At 43.5% G+C, this 22427-nt stretch overlaps 1 protein-coding gene across 3 annotated transcripts in view; it reads right to left on the bottom strand.

Annotated features, from left to right (window-relative positions):
• Positions 1-871: 871 nt before the first annotated feature.
• Positions 872-22427, bottom strand: part of LOC147899675 (Aldolase-type TIM barrel family protein) — a 92730-nt gene continuing 71174 nt past the window's right edge. The window contains exons 9-10 of one of the 3 annotated variants that reach the window (XM_087378355.1): positions 4565-4674; positions 872-1266 (exon numbers count right to left, since the gene is read on the bottom strand). In XM_087378355.1, coding sequence (XP_087234481.1) covers positions 1232-1266; positions 4565-4674 — 145 coding nt within the window. In that variant the 3' untranslated portion in view covers positions 872-1231. The remainder of the gene's footprint in view (positions 1267-4564; positions 4675-22427) is intronic. The other 2 variants (XM_087378356.1, XM_087378357.1) reach the window with 2 other exon arrangements.

The following is a 22427-nucleotide window of genomic DNA, read 5'->3' as shown; positions in this document are numbered from 1 at the left end:
CTTTACAGGATCCTATTAAAGCATATAATCTTATGAAATTGGGCATAAGATTTGCCAGAGATGTTGTGGATCAACATGGTTGTGCTTTCATTTCCACAAGCTTGCAGGACATTCCCCTTGGGTCTGCATCATAGGCCCATTTGGAGAATACTTACAATTATGTTGCAGCCATTTGTTCCTGTTCCTCCACTGTTTGTACAGGACAGATTACTGGACTGGAATCTGACTTCCTTGTCTCCCGATATCTGCTCACTTTCAATGCATAATCTGGCCTCCTCGATGGTTTACAGATTTCTTCTTCCACCGCCATGGGTTGATAAGCATGCCAACACGCTTTGGAATTTGGATAGACCTTTATCTTGGTGACAATCACAACTCGAGAAAATTTGGAAAGCTAAATTGCCATTGAAACAGAGGCTTTTCTTTTGGAGATGTATTGTGGGAGCTTTTTCTATTGGGGTGAAATTGGCAGCACGTCGCATTGCTTCCCCTTCCTGCCCCCGTTGTTCTCATCACCGTGAGACAGTTCCCCATTTGTTATGGTCTTGCCCGCACTCTCAGATATTGATCACTCATGTCTCTCATTTACTGCGGCTTCGATTTCCCTCTATCAGATTCGAGAAACTCTTCTGGATGTTTGGATGCTCCTCAGCTCAGATGTCTCCATTCCTCCTTTTCTTTCACTGGGTTCGTTTTTGGGTACTATGGACTATTTGGACACAGAGATTGCATTCTAGGATGGGACAACAGTTTCCTTAGGCATATGCTTTCTTCAGAATGTCCCTCAAGCAATCTCTATATATAGAAGACCATAAGTAGTCAGCAAAACAGAGAAACATAGAATTATAGTCACCCCAAAGCAATGGCACTTTTGTGGTTTGGTAAAATTACACTGACAATATATCAGTTGTTTAGAAAAAAATGGGACCTTGCCAATTGGCCATGGCTATAATATGGTATCGTAATGATACAATTTACCAGGACTACTGCAAACGTGTTCCTAATGCAGCTCACCACAAAAGATAGGACCACTATTTGTTCACCCCAATGACTCAAGTTCCATTTGCTGTGATGGACTAGGAAAACTGTTGTGTGCTTCTCATAATCCGCAGTTGAACCAAACATTATCCTTAAATTTTCCCTCCAAATTTTGATCGCCACATTTCTCAGGAGAACAGGAAAGTCTTGCTGTCCGTTTGAGAGATTCTAAAACATGATGTCACGTCTTCTCCTACGACCAATCGCGAGACTGAATTGCTTGGCCTGCTTCAGAAACAAAAGATCAGCAGCACTCAATACCATGCCATTGTGCATTTTCAAGAGAGACTAAGGTTCAGAGTTGTTATCACATTGAAACGATGCTTCAGTGCCTTTTGAAGAGAGTGGAAAGTTCAACAGACTGGCCAGACACATTACCTTGACAGTGATCTTTGAAAGTTGCATTAAGATTGCTGACAGAACAATGCTGACAATTTATGTACTTTCACATTTATGATCTTGTGATCGCAAAGATACACAGACCAAAACAATTTGCCACAGGTGTCCATGTCATACCCAGAGGAATCATATTGTGGAAATGCCTTGGCAGATAGTGATGCATTTTCTCTTACAGGGCTTGACAAATATACAGACATACACCATAGTATTTAATAAAAAGACAGTTTGAGAGTGGCTGTCAAAAACAGGTTCCCGATTCCACGCATAGATGATGTGTTGGATACATTGAAGGGAGCCAATATTTGCAGCAGGACTGATCCAAAGAGTGGCTACCAGATTCATCCCAGGATGTAGTTGCAAAACTCGACTTTAGTAAACTATCGAAAATAATGCACACCTCTTCATTCCACAACATACAAACTACCAGACTTCCTTAGTAGAATGCTTCTTAATTTAAAAGCTTTACATGGAAAAGATAGACGCATAACATTGTGGCAAAATAATCACGAAGATCTCCAAGTAACCTCCTCAGCCATAGGCAATCTACTGTTGCAGTGAGGCTGCCCTCTACTCTCAGAGGTAGAGGTAGCAACAGTCGGTTTGTCTCTTACTTAATCAAGATATGCATGACTTGCCAAGAAATAAGCTATTCCCACTCGTCGGCTGTCAGGTATGAAGATCATCTGCCCAGTCTGAGTCACTAAAAGCATATAACTGCAAGCTATCCCCCTTGGTGAAAACAATCCAAGATTCTCTGTATCATGTGGGTAACGAAGAATGCGCTTAATTGCTTGCCAATGCTTAATACTGTATTTGATTGCTAGCCTAGGAAACAACAAACTAGATGTCAAGTCTAGTGTTGCATAGATAGCTAAGACAACCATGTTATGTCAGAGCCTAACCAAGACTGGAGTGCCTAGAGTCAACAGCCCTTGGAAATTCCTGGTAATAAATGGGAAAGCATTTCCATGCATTTTATCATGGGATTGCCACGAACACGCAAGGGTCATGATTCCATATCGGTTGTCGTGGATCGCTTGACAACGATGACTAGATATCTACCTACTAGATCAACCGTTACAGCTAGTCAATTGGCTTAGCAGTTCGTCCACCAATTGTTTCTTTTTTATGGGTTGTCGGCTGACATAGTGCCCAAGACAGGGACACATTTTATGTTAATAGACATCGTTCGCCTAGAGTGTTCTCTATTGGAACGATGGTATATTTGTGTATTCCCACCAAGAGCCTGAGTACAGGACAGGTTAGAAAATTATCCCCCAGATATTGTGGTCCATTCAAGGTTATCCGAAGAATTGGCCAAGTTGCATATGAACTGGAATTATCTCCCAATGTAAGAATTCATCCAATCTTTCATGTCAATAGACTGAAGGAGGTGTTGGGTGCTAAGGATCAAGTAGTAACTCCTCAAGAACTTATAGAGGTTGGAGATTTGACCTTTGTACTGCACGAACCAGAAAGTATTCTTAGATTTTGTGAACGTCAAGTTAGAAATCAGACGATCACGGAATACAAGATTAAGTGGAAGGATCCTGTCGAGGAGCTAACCTTCAAAGAGAGTTTCCAGACTTACGAACTCAGAAGTGACTTCTTAGAGGAAGGGCAGTATGTTATGAGCATGGATCGTATCTAACGAGTGCTTAGGCACATGGGACTAGCTTTGATAGCCTAGGGAAGCTAGGGGCTAGGCAGGCGATTCTCAGGTTGGGTTGCAAGGGCCCAAGGGTTCAATTTTCATTCATGCAAGTCAGAGCAGGTTTAGGTCTTCCTTGCCAGTCTGGATCCTAGATCGTGTCGCGGATGCACACCTTCTTTCTAGCGTAGCTTGGATTCCCAGTGCAGGCCCTATGGGCGCCTCTTGGTGGTATGGGACGCCAGGATGGTTGTGGACTGGATGGATGTAGATGTTCATGCCAGCAGCCAAGCCTGCGGCTCGGGGGGATGCTCGGATTCTACGGGTCATGGACTGTGAGCATCACAATTGGGTGGTGAGCATGCATGCGCCTCTCTTTGTGGGTCTATGATCGATTGTTTGTGCTTGTGTGCAGGTCCGGATTTCCAGAGTGATAGTGGTTGTGTCACAAGGAATCTAGTTTTTCACACTCATACCATGCACATTTAGAAATTAACCTTATATTAGAGAGAGGCTTCATGCAGGCGAGATCACATTGATCTATTGCTCTACACAGGACAACGTTCTTAATCTATTCACCAAGGCACTGCCCAGAGAAAAGTTTGAAGCTTTCCATAAACCTTTAGAATTATTTCCTTTCGGGTTCACACTACCGGTTTGTTAGATTATGAGTAGTGTAAACACACCCTTGGGGAACTTTTCCCTCTAGTTAGGAGGGTTTTCTCTCTAGGGTTAGTTTCCTTTGTAGATGATATTCTTCATTTCTACTATTAGTTGAAACACAACAATTGTTGCATTCTCGATACAACATCACATTTTGGTGTTCTCTTCTCATTCCTAAACACAACAGTTCCCATCCATAATGAAAAGCTAATGTAACTTTAGACCTTATGGTTGTCCATTTGGCAATAGGATCTTCATAATCAAACCTTCATTTAGGTTCTTTGCAATCGTCGATGCTTTGATTTGACTTGTCCTTAAGTTATATGAATTTTTTGTGGCTTCTGACAAAGAATCTTGGCAAAACCGTTTGTTACAAGCATAGGCGGCTTAGTGACAAGATAACTACGACAGACATTGTGACGCATACAAGACATTGCAAAGCATGGACCAAAGTTAATATCATACATTGACAATCATAAATACCTTTGTAAGACTAGAATATATCCAATCATATAAATTTGGATTTTTTGTTGTCCTAAAGTCCAAAAATCTACACAGAAAATAAAATGAGAAAGCGAAAGAGAAGAAAAAAGAGGAAACAAAAACTTTTTGAAAAACAAAAGGAAGGCATACTTAGCTAGCAAAGCAACACTTATGTCATCATTAGTACCCAAGCATAAGCAGCCATACTGGGTTTCTAAAGAAAACCGCGGAGTCTCTCGGGCAAACCCAGAGCTTACTAAAATACATCAAATAAACAAAAGAGAAAGAAAACAAGAAATAAAGAAGAAAGGAAGAACGTGACTATCATACCTGTTTGCGTGTTAGAGGTATGCAACACACCATTCACGTCAACATTACCACCCCAAACTTCTCTCTTTTGTTGGATGTGATCATAATGCATTCTTTCTTCATACAAATCCCTAAGGGCAAGGATGCAATGTAAGATTCTAGATACAAGGTGACTCATAAGGTTCAACATACTAATAAACAACTGCAATATATAATTTTATACTTCCAACTCCTACTAGTTGAAAACATGAAAACCTATACCTAGATGAATCCATGAACATTCCCGAACTCATCCTCTAAAAACAAGATAGTGCAGTTTCAATCTCACGATAGTCACTCATAAGATTGAAAACCATAAACTCCATCATGCATAGCAAGGACTAGCTACTATGACATCCCCACTGACGTCGTAAGCGCCCAATAGTGGGTATAGAGTCTAGACCATAGTATAAAAATATGCTCTCACACATACAAATCCACACACCCGCACATACTTGAGCAACCATTTATACAAAGTCTTCGTACTGAGTTTCTGTCGGCACTCCGGAGGTAAAGGGCAGACTCAACCATGACGAAGGCTAGTTTCAAAACATGAAAACCTACTCATTTTATCCAACTACTACTCATTTTTGTCAAAACATGAAAACGGAGAAGACTAATAAATACTTTGGCTATATGAAAAAGAAAATTAAAAAATTGACTATTTTGTAAGATGCAGTTTAGTTACACACTACAGCCAACAGAATGTCCATGCAATCCATGCATTTCAACTTCCACATTCCTATACCTAGATGAATCCAGAAACATTCCCAAGCTCATCCTCTAAAAACACAACATAGTGCAGTTTCAATCTCACGATAGTCACTCATAAGATTGAAAACCATAAACTTCATCACGCATAGCACGGACTAGCTACTATGACATCCCCACTGACGTCATCAGTGCCCAACAGTGGGTGTAGACCATAGTATAAAAATATGCTCTCACACACACAAATCCACACACCCACACATACTTGAGCATCCTTTTATACAAAGTCTTCATACTACGTTTCTGTCAACACTCCGGAGGTGAAGGGCAAACTCAGCCATGACGAAGGCTAGCACTAAAGGAGAAGGCTAATCAAAAAGTAGTCCGAAATCTCTTCATTCAAGCTACAACTGCTTGTGAAGTCTAAACGATTTCATTTTAGTTTCTCCCAAACAAGCATCTAAATCTAGCAGATAGGGCAACGCACCATTTAAGATAGAAAGTATTATCACTATACCAACAGGCCGCAACTTGGATGAAAACTTCACAAGGTGAAATTTGCATGTCCGTTAATACGGCAGAACCATATAGATGAATCCGGGAACATTCCCGAACTCATCCTCTAAATGAGACAATTTGGGGTCTCTAATATGATAGATATTGTTGGTGGACAGCCAAGGGCCTCCCATTGTTGCCCTATACATCTCTCTCACAAACGGCACCGTGATGTATTTATTTTTTTGTTTTAGACATCACCTTTGGGATATGGGTGTGGCCCCACCCCTTGCCTTTGGTGAACCTGGATACCCTCCATCGCCTCTATACACCTGGCTCTCCAAATATGCCAAGCTGCAATGCTAGCCGAAATCTCCCAAGGCGTGTCTATTGAGGCATGAGCAACTCTGAAAGGAGTGAGGGGAACATCCTGTAGGCAACAAGACTCCACTAAGCGTCGCCGTACAATGAAAGCTGGATCTGAATCACGTCCCTCCAAAAACACCTATGGGCCAGTAAGAGATAACCAAGCCATTGAACCCCAAGTCATATAGAAAGGTGATGCATGAAAGATGCTAAATGTCACGAGGACGTGAAAAGTGATGTAAAGTATCTTCGTAACTCAACCTACACTTACCCAAGGTTAACCATGGTTAAGTGTTGTAATGGTTTAGCCGTGAGCGACTGGCTAGAGGAAGTGCATACTTCCTAGAAGTTCCTAAGGGCAAAGTCTAGGTGCACCACCAGGTCCTAGGGGCAAGGCAAAGGCTTTAAAAGAGGGGTCTAAAAGTTGGGCCCAAGGACAACCAACGTTGTCCTTGGTATGGGGTTAGGACTTTAATGAAGGGAAAAATGGCAAGGAGGAGATGCCATTTGTCATGCATGTGTATGCATGCCCTTCCCCCACCTTCCATCTCTCTCCCCTCACTCTCCCACAGCTGTTGGACGTTTTCAGTTGTTCTTGTGCAGTTTTTGAGCTGTTTGAGCTGTTTCAAGCCTGTTTTCAGCCATTTTAAGCCGTTTTAAGCCTATTTTGACTGTTCCAAGGCTATTACGCACTTCTAGAGAGTGCCAGAAGTCATTTCTGAACTTTTTGAAAATTTTCGTATGGACTGTATGGACGTCTGTTCGGTTGTATGGAATCGATACATACGTGTTCAGCTGCTCCAGCAGGTGCCTTGGGTTGTCTTTTGCTGTGCTGGACCTTTGGGCACATGTTTCTAGCTGCGTGGTGGCTTCTGGAGCTGTTCTGGAGCTGTTCTTGACCAATGCAGGCTACAGGAGGAACTTTCCCTACTGCTTTTGGCACCCTCTCTTAGGAGGACTCAGGCACAGATCTCGAGGCAATGATTGCGGGACAGATTTGTGAACCATCTTTCCTCTACAGCTCTTTCTTGTTCACCCTCCGCTCTCTACCTTCATTTCTCTCTTCTCCTAATTGTTGGAAGACACTTGCACCCTGCGGGGAGCCTGGACAGAGGATAGGTGTGAGGAAGAAACTCACCCCTCTGCCACAGACAGTGGGAGTTGGTTCCAGGTTCTGTTTTTCCTTGTTCTTTCTTGCTTTGCAGCTATAATATCTCCCACATTGAGATCAGTCAAGGATAGTCCCAGACCTCTGTCATCAAGTGAACCATCTGTCTCGTATGCTCAAAAATTGCCACCCTGTTTGCTCCTTTGGTGCATGTGATAGCCTTGAGGCTGCCTTGAGCTCACTTTGCCAGTGGTTTGAATGACTGAATGCCTCTAAGTTGTGTCAGATCAAAAGTGAATGCCTGAATATGCCTTGCTAGTGGAAATTCTAGTGGTGCACTTGGATTAGATGCCTTGAAGACAAGTAGAGGATTTGCAAAGAGGAACAGGGCAGGGTTGAACCCTTGTTATAAAGCATTTCCATTCAGAAGCATTAAATAAATACCGTAAGGGGCGCCAAGGCATTTGGGGCCAGTGGGTGCACTGTGTACTATTTTCATTGAGCAGGGGCATTCTAGCCTCACCTTTGTTGTTCTTAAAGCTTGTTTCTAAGTTGTGCTAGGTGATTGAAGTGACTGAAGCTTGCATTGTGGCCATTTATGAAGTTTATGACTGAGTAGAAGATCACTGCCCTTTTATTTATCGAAGGCCGATTTCACTGAAAATCCTAGCAACACCTTTCCAGATCGTCCTCGCCTGTCTGCACTCCCAAAGGCAATGCTGTACTGACTCAACTGCCATGTGACAACGAGGACAAGTAGGGTCAGCCCTGAACCTGGATCTCCACAAGTTCACTGCAATCCCTCCATGAATAGAAAGCCAAAAGAAAAGAGTGATCTTTCTATTCCTGAGCGATTTCCAAAGCCTATGCCAAAAGTTCTTCCGCACAGTTGCGGAAATCTGAAAACTATCCCAATGTGGCGCTCTGGAGGGCCTCCAACCTCTACTGTTGAGCCGAAACCTCTGGGCATTTTTAACTGTGTAGCAAGAGAAGGGAAATCTCTTCTCTCGATGCCCCTCAACAATCCATTTCCACTCGCTAGGTCCCACTACAAGAACCTAATAGGGGAACCACCATATAGCCAGAGTCTCCAAGACCCCAGCGCAAGGAGAATAGGATCAGGGTCAAGATACCACTGTGAATCCCTGCCCCACTCCATGAATCCTGCGATCCTGACAGGCTGAAATGCAACCTCCAAAAGAATATCATCAGAAGATCTGATAAGTCTGCCTCCCGACCGAACATCAAAGACAAGGGTATCCTCAAGTGCATCCTGCAATGCAATGATCTGTAATGGAACGCCCGTCCCTGAGAACGCTCAGCCATATTTATTCACAGCACCACTCGCAAATACCTCTGTCAAATAGTCACAATCACACCAACTGCAAGCCAGAAAGAAGCAGTCATAATTATTTCCGATCCACATCACTTGTTGTTGGATGTGTCAATGTTGGTAGAGGAGGGAGCACAAATGGCTCGAGCCATAGGTGGGAGTTCTTGAAGATACTGGCAGTGAGGATAGTGAAGACTAGGTTATGGATAAAAGCATACTCTGGCTCATGCAATATGAGATATTCCTACCCATATATTCAAAAAAGCATCGATAAAAGTGTCAAAAAATTGCTTTACAATTTGACACTTTGTGTGTCATTGATGGGTAAGAGACTTTGCACGGCTCTTAATCTTACTCACATGAAGGCTTTTGCAAAGTATCATACCCATTGGATATCTTTTGCATGGTTGGGCATGCATACTTCTTTGTTTCTTACCACACATCATGCATGAGCACCTTATGGACAGAGAGAGAATCCAAGCAAATAGCAGAAGCAAAATCCCTATCAAGACATGAATTTACATACGCAAAACTAACAGCAAGAAAAAGCGCACAGCAATGAAATGGAGGATAGATGATCAAACAAGAAAGGGACGTGTCCAAGGAGGGCACTTACCACGGTTCACTTAGGGAGAGAACACCCTAGATGGGGTTTGCGCAATAGAGCCAAGAAGGACAGAGATGTAGGGAACAGGGGTCACACAAGGAATTTTCCACAGCCGAGAGGCTTTCAAGGTGGTCACGCAGCAAGATATGAAAGTTGCCTAAGAGAACCACGCGTAGGGTCTCAAAAAATGACGCAAACGGAATGAGAGAACCCCAAAGGGGTCACACCGTAGGCAATGAGCACCCCTAGTAGTGCCTGAGAGAGAGAATCCCCATAGCTCACCTCACAAACCTCACCACACCAAGCCATCGTGTGTGCATGCCGGCACACACACATACATGCTTTTTTTTGTGAAATCTTTCTTTTATAGTACAAAAAACAATGCCCAGATAGGGGACATGCAACTACAACATCAGATTGGTCTCATTATATGACAAGATCCCAAGCGTGTTGGCAGTCTAAGAGCGATTGCCGTAAAGATGCCCAAAAAACTGATACTTGGCAACGGACCCTATGGTTTTGGTCCTTCCATAGAGTATATAGTGCCCAATAGCGAACCCATTTTAAGAATAGATCATACCCCTTCTGACGGGGTGAATCCGAAACACGTAGAAAAGCCTGCCAAAGCAAGCACTAGAAAAACGTGCCTAAAGATATTGCTGCCGTAGAAACAACAAGAAGTCACAAGTTTCATGGCAATGCCAAAAAAGATGAGGCATAGACTCCCACAGGGATAGGCATCAGCGACAAGTAGTAGAAGCGATATGTCAATGTGCCAAGATTAGTCTAAACGGAAGCACCCCAAGCAAAACTCGCCATAAGAAAATCTATTGACAGAGGAGGACTTTGCAAGCCCGAATTTGCAGCAACCTTTTCCTCCACCACCTAGAAGTACAATCATAGACCAGATATGATTTGCATCCGTAGACCCAAGGAGGAGGCAGCAAAATCTTGTACAACTTTGCAACAGTGACATCAAGCACCAACAACGAATGACAAGAAGGATCATCCGAGTGAAGGGTCCAGTCCTTGAGGTGGTGCATGCTTCAACACGAGATATTGGCTCAAAGCCATGAAGCATATGTGACAATATGTAGCATAGGCATCTATAATGCTGTTCAAACCAAACTGTCTAACTACTTCAGGAAAGATAACATCATACCAACATCATCAAGCACATTATCCACTAGGTGTAACACTTTTGCCCAAATAAAATAACAGCAGTGAGGCTCCTACAAGGTCAATGGTTGTACAAACACCTGTGACCAATGAAAGTACTCAGCACACAAAGAGTTTCCAACAAGGGCATTCCTGCCTTTCCGTTTAAGATGAGAGAGTATGTGCTTCCAGACAGAAAGCATGCGAGTGACAAAAGGGCATCCCTTAACTCTGCCATCAATGTGTCCTTAGGAGAAAATCCCAATGAGTAGGCTATCAATGACCAAATGCAACAGTAGACAAATGCAAAAGCAAGTGATGCATCATACACCATGGCTAATCCCTGCATAAACTAAAGCATCATTTTCCCCATATGTGGTAAAATGTACATATAAATATTCAGAACATTCAATCCCCCATGCATCTTTGGCGAGCAAAGATGATCCATAGAAAGTAAGCTGAGGGCTTTACCGCTATGATGCGACCACCAGAAAAGCTTCGTAATAGCGGACATGAAACACGAGATATCCTGCTTTGCAAACGGAAATGGGTTCTATATTCAGCTCTAGGAAGGGTCAACCAGCAGCAATTTCACCTTGATTTGCAGCAGGGGAAGGGCACAAGGTGGTCAATGGACAGCCATGAGGAGGAGGGTGGCAATAGGAGCAAGATTGGGGTGGGTAGTAGCAGCAGGGGGCTCTAGGAAGTTGCACGACCAGCCTTGCAGGGCAATAGCCTATTGCTACAAGAGGAATGAGCAATGGAATGAAGGAGGCTTCTATTTATGTAGAGGATGTTGAGGACGTTGCAGTGAGGCTCATCCACAGATGAGGGAGTGACATGCACAGTCTACATGATGCCTTTTGCTGAGATCCTTCCCTTTTCCTCAACTTTAAAGTTGTGGCCACATGATTTGGTGGCATCTTTCACCTTGAAACGAGCTTCAATTTGCATGGCCTGATTAGGAGACAGAAATGGACTATCATATTCTGTCATGCAGACATTACAGCATGCGACTGGGAAACAACATACCCATCTTGTTTAGCATAATAGCTAGCATGGGTCTGAGCCAACTATGCCCATGAATAGGTCCAGCTACCATCCACATTTTTTAACCTGGCAAATAGTGTCACTTGGCCTCTTACAATGCAAACTTTCAAAAAATCCTTGGAGGAGCAGCCTTTATCAGTGAAATCCCTCTGCTCAACCCTGGTTTCCCAGTTCTCAACCTTTGTACGGCCAATACATTGTAAAAAATGTCTAGCCTGACATAGGCAAATAGCCTCAGCATTAGATAATTCCTGAAAGTGACTGAATTTTTTAGCCTTGGCAACATTCTCCCTCAGAGTATGCAATATCAATGTGACAGTGTGCCAAAAGAGAGCAATGGCATCATGCACCATGTCTTTGTATGCCTCATGATGCAAGTAGCTATTATTTACAATAAACAGCCTTTTATCCAGCAGCCTGTCATTTTTCACTTCTTGAAAAGACAGCTTTAACCAAAGTGGAGCATGATATGAATGCGGGAATGCATCATCAGCCGACATATAGCAAGTGGATGCATCATATCATTGCCCATTAAGCATATACCAACAATCCAACTAGGCCAAGTAAGCCGACTGCGCATTATGCTGAAAAGTATAGCTAGGAAGCAAAGCCCGCGTGGCTTCCCAAATGTTGGCAAGACCCAACTGGAGTAGTTGAGTCCACTGCACACGCTTTGAGGCTAGCAAGTGTGTATGACCAGACGTATAGTCTCCTGGCTGCAGAGAATTATTGAAATCCCCACAAAAAAATGCATCGTGGTTCCAACCATATTGCTGCATAGCCTGCGAGATTAATGCTCTATGATGCAAGGTTTGTGTTGCATAAATAAAGGCAAATCCAATCATCTCTCTTTGCAGAAGACATTGCATGACAATCCATCGAACTTCTCGGCCATTGAAGGCCACAACAGGCTGAAGGGCATGTCTCACAAGAACTACCATGCTAGAAAACGAGTCGCATAGAAAATATGATATCCTGCAAAGCGCCGTGTCTGGCCTACATAACCATGCTAATTATAACGACGGCCACTTACATCCCCATACAATTTTCCATTTTCATAAGTCACAAAACACCTATACATTGTAAGTCAAGCATTTTATTTGTGCCAGCATATTCACAAATATGTATACACTCTATCACACAAAGGAGCACAATCAAGACTGCAGGCAACAGATGGTACATGCCTTGGCTTAGTCTCCCACCCGAGACTATCCATTGCTGATTAGGCATTGCTGTCCGGTGTGGGTAGAAGTTGTGGATGTTTCCCAACGCTCGAAGAAACTCTTGCAAAAAATTGCAGCATCGTTGGGAAAGGTGGTGTGTGTGCACCCCAGAAAAATGTGAATTCTAATAGATTTTGCATATTGTGAGACATGGATGTCCCCACACGGTGTCCCATCAGAATCATGTCTTGGATCCTGTGGTAGACACATAATAAAGAGGAGAATCTTCCAAAAGCATTTGCTTATGTTGTTCATCTACCATAATAACTTCCAAAAACCGCTTGGTTGCATAATGCACTTTTTACACAAAACAACCCCAAGGTACACGTCAGCCAATATTCCACATCTACTACAACAGGCATTCGACCTGGGGAAAAGATCAAAATATATCCTGACCGGATCCACAATTTCATCAACCTCAACTGTGATGGCCACTATTGGGAGGACAGGCTCCTTCAAATCTTTCCTAGCGTCTTCAACGCCCTCATACATAACCTCAAAAACCAATTGTGCATCGTGCAAGACATGAACAGGACCATCCAAACCCACTACATACTTCTGCTTCTTATTCTGAGAGACTCTTTCTCTGCTATATGTCTTGATTGGCAGCCATCTTTACATACAAAGACTCCTCAAACAGAGATAACTACACACAGTCTGGGAACAACAAGGTATGAGAGGGTATAAACAGCAGATTCCAGAGACCAGCACACAGCAAGCAGAAAAAAGCAAGGAAAATCGGCTCAAAGCAGAGCATAAGAAGGATGCTGCAGGGCGAGTATAATAAGGTGCTGCACCAAAACTACTCAAATCAGGGGTAAAAGAGGGCTGTGGGGATGCGAAAATGTGCAGACAGCAGAGAGAAACAGGAAAAGGAAAACCCCCTCTGAATTCAAGTATGAAAAGACTCCAAAAGCACACCAAAAGTGCCCCTAACACACACACACACACAGAGCAGTCCATACTCACACACACAGTGAGCAGCAGGAAAAAGGGAAAAAGGGAGGACAGTTCACATGAGAGGGAAAGCAGGCTGGCGATGCTTGCAAGGAGTCCCAAGGATTGCTGTGTGCCGACCTGTAGGCACCAAGGGAGGGCCGTACAGCAAAGGAAGCAAGAAGAGGCTATCCCAAGGGACTCGCGACAGGGCTGTTCAGAAGCTGAAGAGATGGCAAAGAAGGAGGGCATCGCAGACATCACACACGCGCACGCACACACACATGGCTGAGTCTGCTTATACTATGGTCTACACCCACTGTTGGATGCTGATGACGTCAATGGGGATGTCATAGTAGCTAGTCCCTGCTATGCATGATAGAGTTTATGGTTTTCAACCTTGTGAGTGACTATCATGAGATTCGCTCTATGGCTGATGTGATTCATGATGAAGGTACCATTATATCTTTTCCTTTCGCTACCAGACAATATGGTTTAGGGATGCATTATCGCCCTCTATGGCAAAATATTACTCAAATGCTTTCTTTGCACACAAAATAATTACTCAAATGCTTTAGACTTTTCTGCTTGTGCCACCACTTAAGCTTGAGGATAGGCTTGAAGATTAGACTCTTCATTCCTCCCCGGGTTCATCAGCCTATCCCTTGAGGCTGTCCCATATTACGGTACCTACCTTGTATAAAGTTTTGCTACCCCCACCTTGGATTTCAGATAAGGCAAATCAACTCTGGCATATGAATCACCCGACAAAGTGGTGGCGGAAGAGATTGCGACAACTTTGGAGTTCAAAGTTCCTCTTCAACAGCACGTTTTTTTGTGGTGGGTGACGCTCGGGGTTCTTCCATCTAGGCAACTCTTGGCACGAAGACATATTGCTCCAGTTATTTGTCACAAATATTTGGCTCCAAGGGAATCTGTGCCTCATCTCCTTTGGCATTGTCCACACACTCGTGATTTCTTGGATCTCCTTCCGTAGCTTTGGAGAGCTAGATTTTCTACTGCTACCTTTGGGAAGCATTTCTAGCTTTTTGGAATTCACCCATAAGGTAGCATTTTCCAAAAGCAAATGAAAAACCATCAATTGGGTTCGTTACAAGGCCCTCTAGACTCTATGGAAGGATCGAAATCATAGAGTCTTTCGTGACCCTACGTTTTACTTTCCCTTTTTTTCTACGCTCTCTGCAGCAATCTTTCTTTGATTCTCATTATATATATACCTAGATGAATCCAATAACATTCCCAAACTCATCCTCTAAAAACACAACATAGTATAGTTTCAATCTCATGATAGTCACTCATAAGATTGAAAACTATAAATTCTATCACGCATAACAAGGACTAGCTACTATGACATCCCCACTAACGTCATTAGCACCCAACAGTGGGTGTAGACCATAGTATAAAACAATGCTCTCACACATACAAATCCACATAGCCACACATACTTGAGCATCCATTTATACAAAGTCTTCATACTGAGTTTCTGTCAACACTCCGGAGGTGAAGGGCAGACTCAGCCATGACGAACGCTAGCACTAAAGGAGAAGGCTAATCAAAAAGTAGTCCAAAATCTCTTCATTCAAGCTACAACTGCTTGTGAAGTCTAAATGATTTTACTTTAGTCTCTTCCAAACGGGCATCTAAATCAAGCTGATAGGGCAACGCACCATTTAAGATAGAAACAATTATCGCAATACCAGTAGGCCGCAACATGGCGAAAAATTCACAAGATGAAATTTGCATGTCCACTAATATGGCAGAAGCATATATCTAGATGAATCCAAGAACATTCCCAAACTCACCCTCTAAAAACACAACATAGTGCAGTTTCAATCTCATGATAGTCACTCATAAGGTTGAAAACCATAAACTCCATCACGCATAACAGGGACTAGCTACTATGACATGCCTACTGACGTCATCAGTCCCCCAACAGTGGGTGTAGACCATAGTATTAAAAAAATGCTCTCACACTCCCACACCCACACATACTTGAGCATCCATTTATACAAAGTCTTCATACTGAGTTTCTATCGGCACTCTGGAGGTAAATGGAAGACTTAGCCATGACGAAGGCTAGCATTAAAGGAGAAGGCTAATCAAAAAGTATTCCAAAATCTCTTCATTCAACCTACAACTGCTTGTGAAGTCTAAATGATTTCATTTTAGTTTCTCCCAAACGAGCATCTAAATCTAGCTGATTACAATGTACACTTGTCATATACTGAGATCTTTTGTTAAAGTAATGTTGATCTCCTCATTATATAGACTACAATGTACACTTGTCATATACTGAGATCTTCTATTGAAGTAATGTTGAGCTCCTCATTCAGGGGAAGCTTCCGTGTAATATAAAGCATCAAAAATTTCACCAATATGTGTGTGTGTGTGTGTGTGTGTGTGTGTGTGTCTCTCTCTCTCTCTCTCTCTCTCTCTCTCTCTCTCTCTCTCTCTATATATATATATATATGTGTGTGTGTGTGTGTGTGTGTGTGTGTGTGTGTGTGTGTGGTATCAGGTCTGTCGTCGTAGGTTTGTCGGGCGTAGGTCTGACGTAGGTCTTCGTAGGTCCGTTGTAGGTCTCTCTCTGCGTCCGTCATAGGTCATAGCCAAGTCGGGCGTAGCACGACTCACACGAGGGCGTAGTGCTTTGGCTAGACTAGAGCGGCAGTGTTTCCAAGCGCACTTCCAAGATCCACCGACGAAGGGCTAGCTTTTCGACACAGTAGTGCGGCCGACTGTCATGTATGCAGCACCTTTCTGGGGTGCGATCTTCCGAGGACAGACTGGAGGAACTTCGAGCGGCTACAAGTGACGATGGGATCCAGGATGACCCGATCTAAGCCCTCAATTCCACATGTAAGAGTACAGGCAGAGTTCGCCATGACACCTCTCCAGGTTGATGCCATCTTTCAGACAGTGACTTTCATCCACAGAGTCTGGGACTTACCCCATTGGAGACTTCCGAGGTTGGCCCTAGAGTCATCCAGACGACTTGCAGAGAGCGAGGCAGACACATGGTATGCACGCATATCTACATGGCTTGCCAGGCACAATATCCAGATGGACAGGCTTCCGCCCTTTCAGTACAACATGGATGCACCTCCTGAGTCGATCCCGCACAATGAGATCAACCGTATCATACGGTTAGACCTTCTCCAGCTTCACACATCCCGGACTTTGGGAGGGACCAGGAGCTTCCCACCAAGAGTCGGATCCAAGACCCAGTTTTATCGCGACCACTTCCTGAGAGTATCAGAGGAGGTATTCATTATCAGACCCCAGTATCTTGAGGATAGAGGAGCATCTCACGCACCGAGGATTGCCATTGGTCAGATGCGGGTTTCATCCCATCAGCTGAGGCTTGAGGCAGGGAGAGCAGCGGGTATACCTAGAGAGTAGCGGGTCGGCACGCTATGTACGTTGGGGGGGGTTGAGGCAGAGGAGCATTTTCTTTGTGTTTGCCCAGCCTACTACGAGATTCGGGGACGCTACCACTGTCTCTACCTAGAGGAGAGTGGCTTCGGTCCCTTGTCACAACTGATCCATTTCCATGACTAGGTCTGTATCAGGCTTTATCTGATGGAGATGCGGCGACACAAGGAGATACTTCTACGATAGATCAGAGAGCAGTAGGGGATGGTCAGACCACTACAGGACATAGAGGGTGATCGGGCACAACGACACGTCACAGACTTCTATACATTTGAGTCAGCCCTCGAACACAGTGGAGTGGAGGAAGAGGAGCTAGCCCATATGAGAGCAGCCTGGATGAGCAGCCGGCACAATACCACCAAGAGAGGGGCGCAGAGGCCACATGTGCGACAGAGAGCCCCCAGAGTACACTCTATTGAGGCCGACCTATCACAACTTTCCTCAGGGGAGACCGACAGAGACGAGGGGTCACTCTAGACATAGCCCAAAGAGTCTAGAGAGCAAGGAAACCGCGCCCCCCACCCCAGCATGAGACAGCTTGACAGACGCAAATACGAGACATTTTGCAGCCCACCAAAGAGCCATCACTATACTAGGCTTCCGTTTCGTCCTAGCACCTGGATAGATTGATTGATATGATTATGATTATGATTCTGTTAGTATAGACTAGTACTCAGTAGTACTCAGCAAGGGTCCTAGCATACCCTTTGCTTCAGCCCATTAAGGCTTGTATGAGTTTGCTATTCTGTGCACTTTGTCCCATAGACCCGCGAGGTCTCTCATGGACGTTAATATATCTTTCTTTCTTTCTTTCTGTGTATGTGTGTGTGTGTGTGTGTGTGTGTGTATCTATCTCTATTGGAAACTGGCAACCTGGCCTTTGCACGTTCGTCTTCGAATAGTGCAGTCCATCCTTGTGGCATATATTCAATTTTACTTGCCATTGATCATGTTCACTAAGGCAGATCTTACATCTTTCATGTCTGTCTTTATGGAACTCTTCTCGCGATCCAAACATGGCAGAAAAAGTCTTAGGCTGCTTTCAATGCATCACATTTGTTCTCCCAAGATGCATGGTGGATTGAACATCATGGATATTCATGTGCATATTATTGCCCACAGGGGAAAATGTTGCTGCAATTTCTACAAGGTGATCAGCCTTGGGCTCTTATGATTAGGACTCTGGTCACTCATATCAGTATTTATGCGTTTGGTCATTGGCAACTCAATCACTGGGATTTCTTTTTTGGCTGCACTGATGGCACTTTACCTGGATGCCCTTTTGTCTCCCGCTTGCTTCTTGACAAGAAGCATGTTCTTTCTCATCTGGAATGTAATAGACGGCAATCTTTGCTTGGAAATTCTCTAAGAGCTGAAAGCATTCACTGGTCGAAAGTCTTTCAGCCTCCCTTGGCTTTACAGAAACCTCGACGTTCCTACTTTGTCTCGTTTAAAGGCATCACCTCGGTTGCTGATGTTATAGATGATGCTGGTACTGTGCTCCCCTTTTCTCTAGCAGCTACTACATATGGATTGGGCTCTCATTATCGTCCTTTGTGGCGACAAATTACTTCTATGCTTTCGCCCTTTGTTCCGATTCTTCCTTTGGAACTCCAGGACCGACTGAAAGATTGGACTTTGACTTCTCCAGGGTCCTCTTCTCGTCCTTTGAGGCTATCTCAGATTACTGTACCTGCCTTGTATAAAATCCTTTTGCCTCAACCTTGGGTTTCCGAGAGAGGTGATTCTGTTTGGCGAATGCATCGCCCAGCCAAGTGGTGGAGAAAAAGATTACAGCAACTTTGGGCCTATAAAGTACCGCTTCGGCAACAGGTTTTCTTTTGGCGAGTTCTTTTGGGAGTGTTTCCATCTGGATAGCTATTAGCTCATCGACACATTGCTCCTGCACTTTGCCATAGATATTCTGCTTCTTCGGAGACTGTACCTCACTTGTTTTGGCACTGTCTGTGCTCTTGTGAGTTTTTTGACCTGCTTCAACAGCACCTACGAGCGAGATTCCCATCTGTTCCGTTTGGGAAGTTCTTCTGGCTATTTGGGTTTCATCCATCCAGCAGACCGGAGTTTCATCTTTTCTTCGTTTGGGTTCGCTACTCGGCACTATGGACTTTCTGGACATATAGGAATTGTAAAGTCTTTGGTGATCCTACTTTCTCTCTGTTTGGCTTGATGGAGGAGATTAAACCGCCAACGAAGGAGCCAGCTAGCAGTGCAAGACCAAGACAGCCTCAATCGATGCGCTCTGCAGCATAGATCATGAGGTCTTTTTGGCATATACTGAAATTTTCAGTTGATGTAATTGTGGCACCTTTTTTTGAGGTTGCTAACTCATATAATATAATCAATCAAAGATTTCACCAAAAAAAAGTGTGTCTGTCTGTCTCTGTGCGCGCGCACGTGTGTGTGTGTGTGTGGCCAGCATTGTGCATGCGTGCGTGCGTGCGTGTGTGTGTGTAGCCAACATTTAGAGGAAGCTTCCATGTAATATAAAGCATCAAAAATTTATGAGTTCGCTATTCTGTGCACTTTGTCCCATAGGCCCGTGAGGTCTCCCGTGGACGTTAATATATCTTTCTTTCCTTCTTTTTGTGTGTGTGTGTGTGTGTGTCTCTGTGCGCGCGCGTGTGTGTGTGTGGCCAGCATCGTGCATGCCTGCATGCGTGCGTGCGTGTGTGTGTGTGTGGCCAGCATTCAGAGGAAGCTTCCATGTAATATAAAGCATCAAAAATTTCACCAAAAAATCTCTCTCTCTCTCTCTCTCTCTCTCTCTCTCTCTATGTGTGTGTGTGTGTCTATCTCAGTCTTCGTGCGCGCGCGCACGTGTGTGTGTGTGTGTCTAGTGGTTGCTCTAAATGATTGTCAAGGTAGATGGTTGATTATCCAATGTCTTATACAGGAGGAAGTTTTTGAGTTTGCTTCAATTTATGCGCCACAATCCTCTCATATCAAAGGTTTGATTTGGGCTGATATGCAAAGTTATCCCTGGAAACAACATGCATTTATTTGTGGAGATTTTGATAGTGCTCCTCAACCAGGTGATAACACATCAGGTCATACTCATATGTAGCATCTGAGCATCAGCATTGGTCTGCTTTATTGACTCAGCTCCCTCTTATTGATTTGTGGAAAGAATCACAGCCTATGCTGCCTGGTTTTACCTTTCAACATAATGCTCAGTCTGCTTATCGGGCACGTTTCGATAGATGGTATAGAGTTGATCCTCAGTATTATGATTCTCTCACTGTCAATTTATGGGTGGATTACACATTCACACATTCTGATCATGCCCTTTTGTGGTTGAGGATTGCTCTCCATGAGATACCTGATGACAGGCTTGTTCACAAAAGATTGCTTCTTGTCAACAACAGTTATTTGCAGCATGAAGCATACAAGAATCTAGTTAAAGATGCGCTTCAGCCACTATCTCGACAGGCTACCATTGGTATTGATTTTGCCTAGGAAGCCTTTGTTACATGAATGCAAGCTGTCATTCATAATTATGAAAAAAGTTATATGAAGACCTTGAGGGATAATGTTGCTCAGGCAAAATCTCAGTGTCAGTCTTTGACAGAGTTGAGTCACCTCAGGAGTCTTTCTTATCAAGAAAATCAGATTTTATGCCAGGCAAAATATTATTTGCAATGCAATGACAATAGGAAAATAGCTAAATGGGAAACACGTGCAAGACAGAGAGCCTTTTTGGATAAAGGCTGCTCCTCTAAAGCCTATTTTAAAGGGCTGCCCTACAGAAGGTCTTCTCAAAATATTTGCAGGGCTTTGTTATCAGATGGTGTTTGCACTTCTTCCAGGGCAGAGCTTGCTGCAGCTTGTGTTCGACATTTTTCTTCTCAGTTTGGAAAAGCAGATTTACCCTCACAAGAGGTTATTACAGAGAGAGGAAAATTATTACATGTCATTCCAATTGTCTCTTTGCGCCTTGGACTGAACTAGAACTAAATGATGCTGTTAAATCCTGTGGTAGATGGAAATCTCCTGGTTGGGATGGTCTCACGGTGGAATTTTTCTTGGCATTTTGGGATCTGCTGAAAATGCCTTTGCTGCAAATGATTTATACTGCTTCGCAGAATCAATGTATGCTGGCTGATTGGAAGAAAGGGTTGGTTAAAATTCTTCCCAAGAAGCCCATTTGTGAGTCCTTAGCTGATTGGAGGCCCATTACTTTGATGCCGATAATATATAAGATCATCACCAAAATGGTGGTTGATCGGATAAAGGAATATTTACATGATGGCCTGCACCCAGCACAGTATGGATTTATTCCACCATGCCATATTACTGATAACATTGCAAATTCTTATGTTGGAATTGAGTATGCCAAGTATACACAGCAGGATGTGCTTATTCTGTAGGTAGGTATTGCAAAGGCATTTGACACCATTCAATGGGACTTTATAGCTCAAACCATCCAGGCTCTGGAATTTAGTCAAAAATTGCAGCATGTTATCTTTTGGCTTTATCTGGATGCCATTGATTTTTTTCACTAAGAAGGATTTGTCTTCCTTCATGTCCACCATTATGGAAATTTTCTGGCGGTCAAAGCATGGCAAGAAAATCTTGTAGATTCTTCTAGTACAAAGATTGTGCTCTCCCAAATTGCATGGAGGGTTCAATATTCTTAATATACATGTGCACATTTTAGCTCATAAAGGCAAGATGATGCTTCAGTTTCTTCAAGATTATCAGCATTGGGCTGCTATAATGCGTTCCTTACTGGTTAACATCACCACTACTACATTTGGTTTTTGGCAACCCACACAGTGGGATTTTCTTCTGGGCTGTATTTAAGGCAAAATCAACGGTTGCCCTATGGTTTCTCAGATGTCTTTTGCTTGAGACTCTTTACAAGGTAACTCTTTGCGAGCTGAGAGCACTCACGGGCTTTCTCTACTCCCTTGGCTTTGCAGGAGCCTCGACGCTCTTATTTTCTTAATTCAAAAGGGATTTCAGTTGTTGCAGATGTTATCAATGATGATGGCATTATTTTATCTTTCCCTTTGGCTGCTGCAAAATATGGTTTGGGCATGCACGTCCAGTATGGCAGGTCATTTCTCGAATGGTTCAGCCATTTCAGCCAGTACCGCCATTAGAGTTTCGAGACAAGCTTTAGGAATGGACTCTTCTTCCTTTATATTCATCTATTCGTCCTTTGAAGCTGTCTCATATCACAGTCTCTTCTTTATATAAAGTTTTGTTATCACCACCTTGGGTGTCAGACAGAGCTAATCCGATCTGGGCATTGCACTATCCACTCAATTGGTGGAGAAAGAGATTAAAGCAGATTTGGCACTCTAAGCTTCCTTTACGCCAACAAGTTTTTTTATGGCATGTTCTACTACCGGTTATACCATCATGACAGCTTTTAT

This window comes from Dipteris shenzhenensis, chromosome 8 (assembly GCF_047967505.1).
Source record: "Dipteris shenzhenensis isolate YYH24624 ecotype China chromosome 8, Dip_SZ_1.0, whole genome shotgun sequence".
In the NCBI taxonomy this organism is placed as follows: Eukaryota; Viridiplantae; Streptophyta; class Polypodiopsida; order Gleicheniales; family Dipteridaceae; genus Dipteris; species Dipteris shenzhenensis.
The sequence above is the reverse complement of the archived record's forward strand: the minus strand, read 5'-3'. Positions and strand labels throughout refer to the sequence as shown.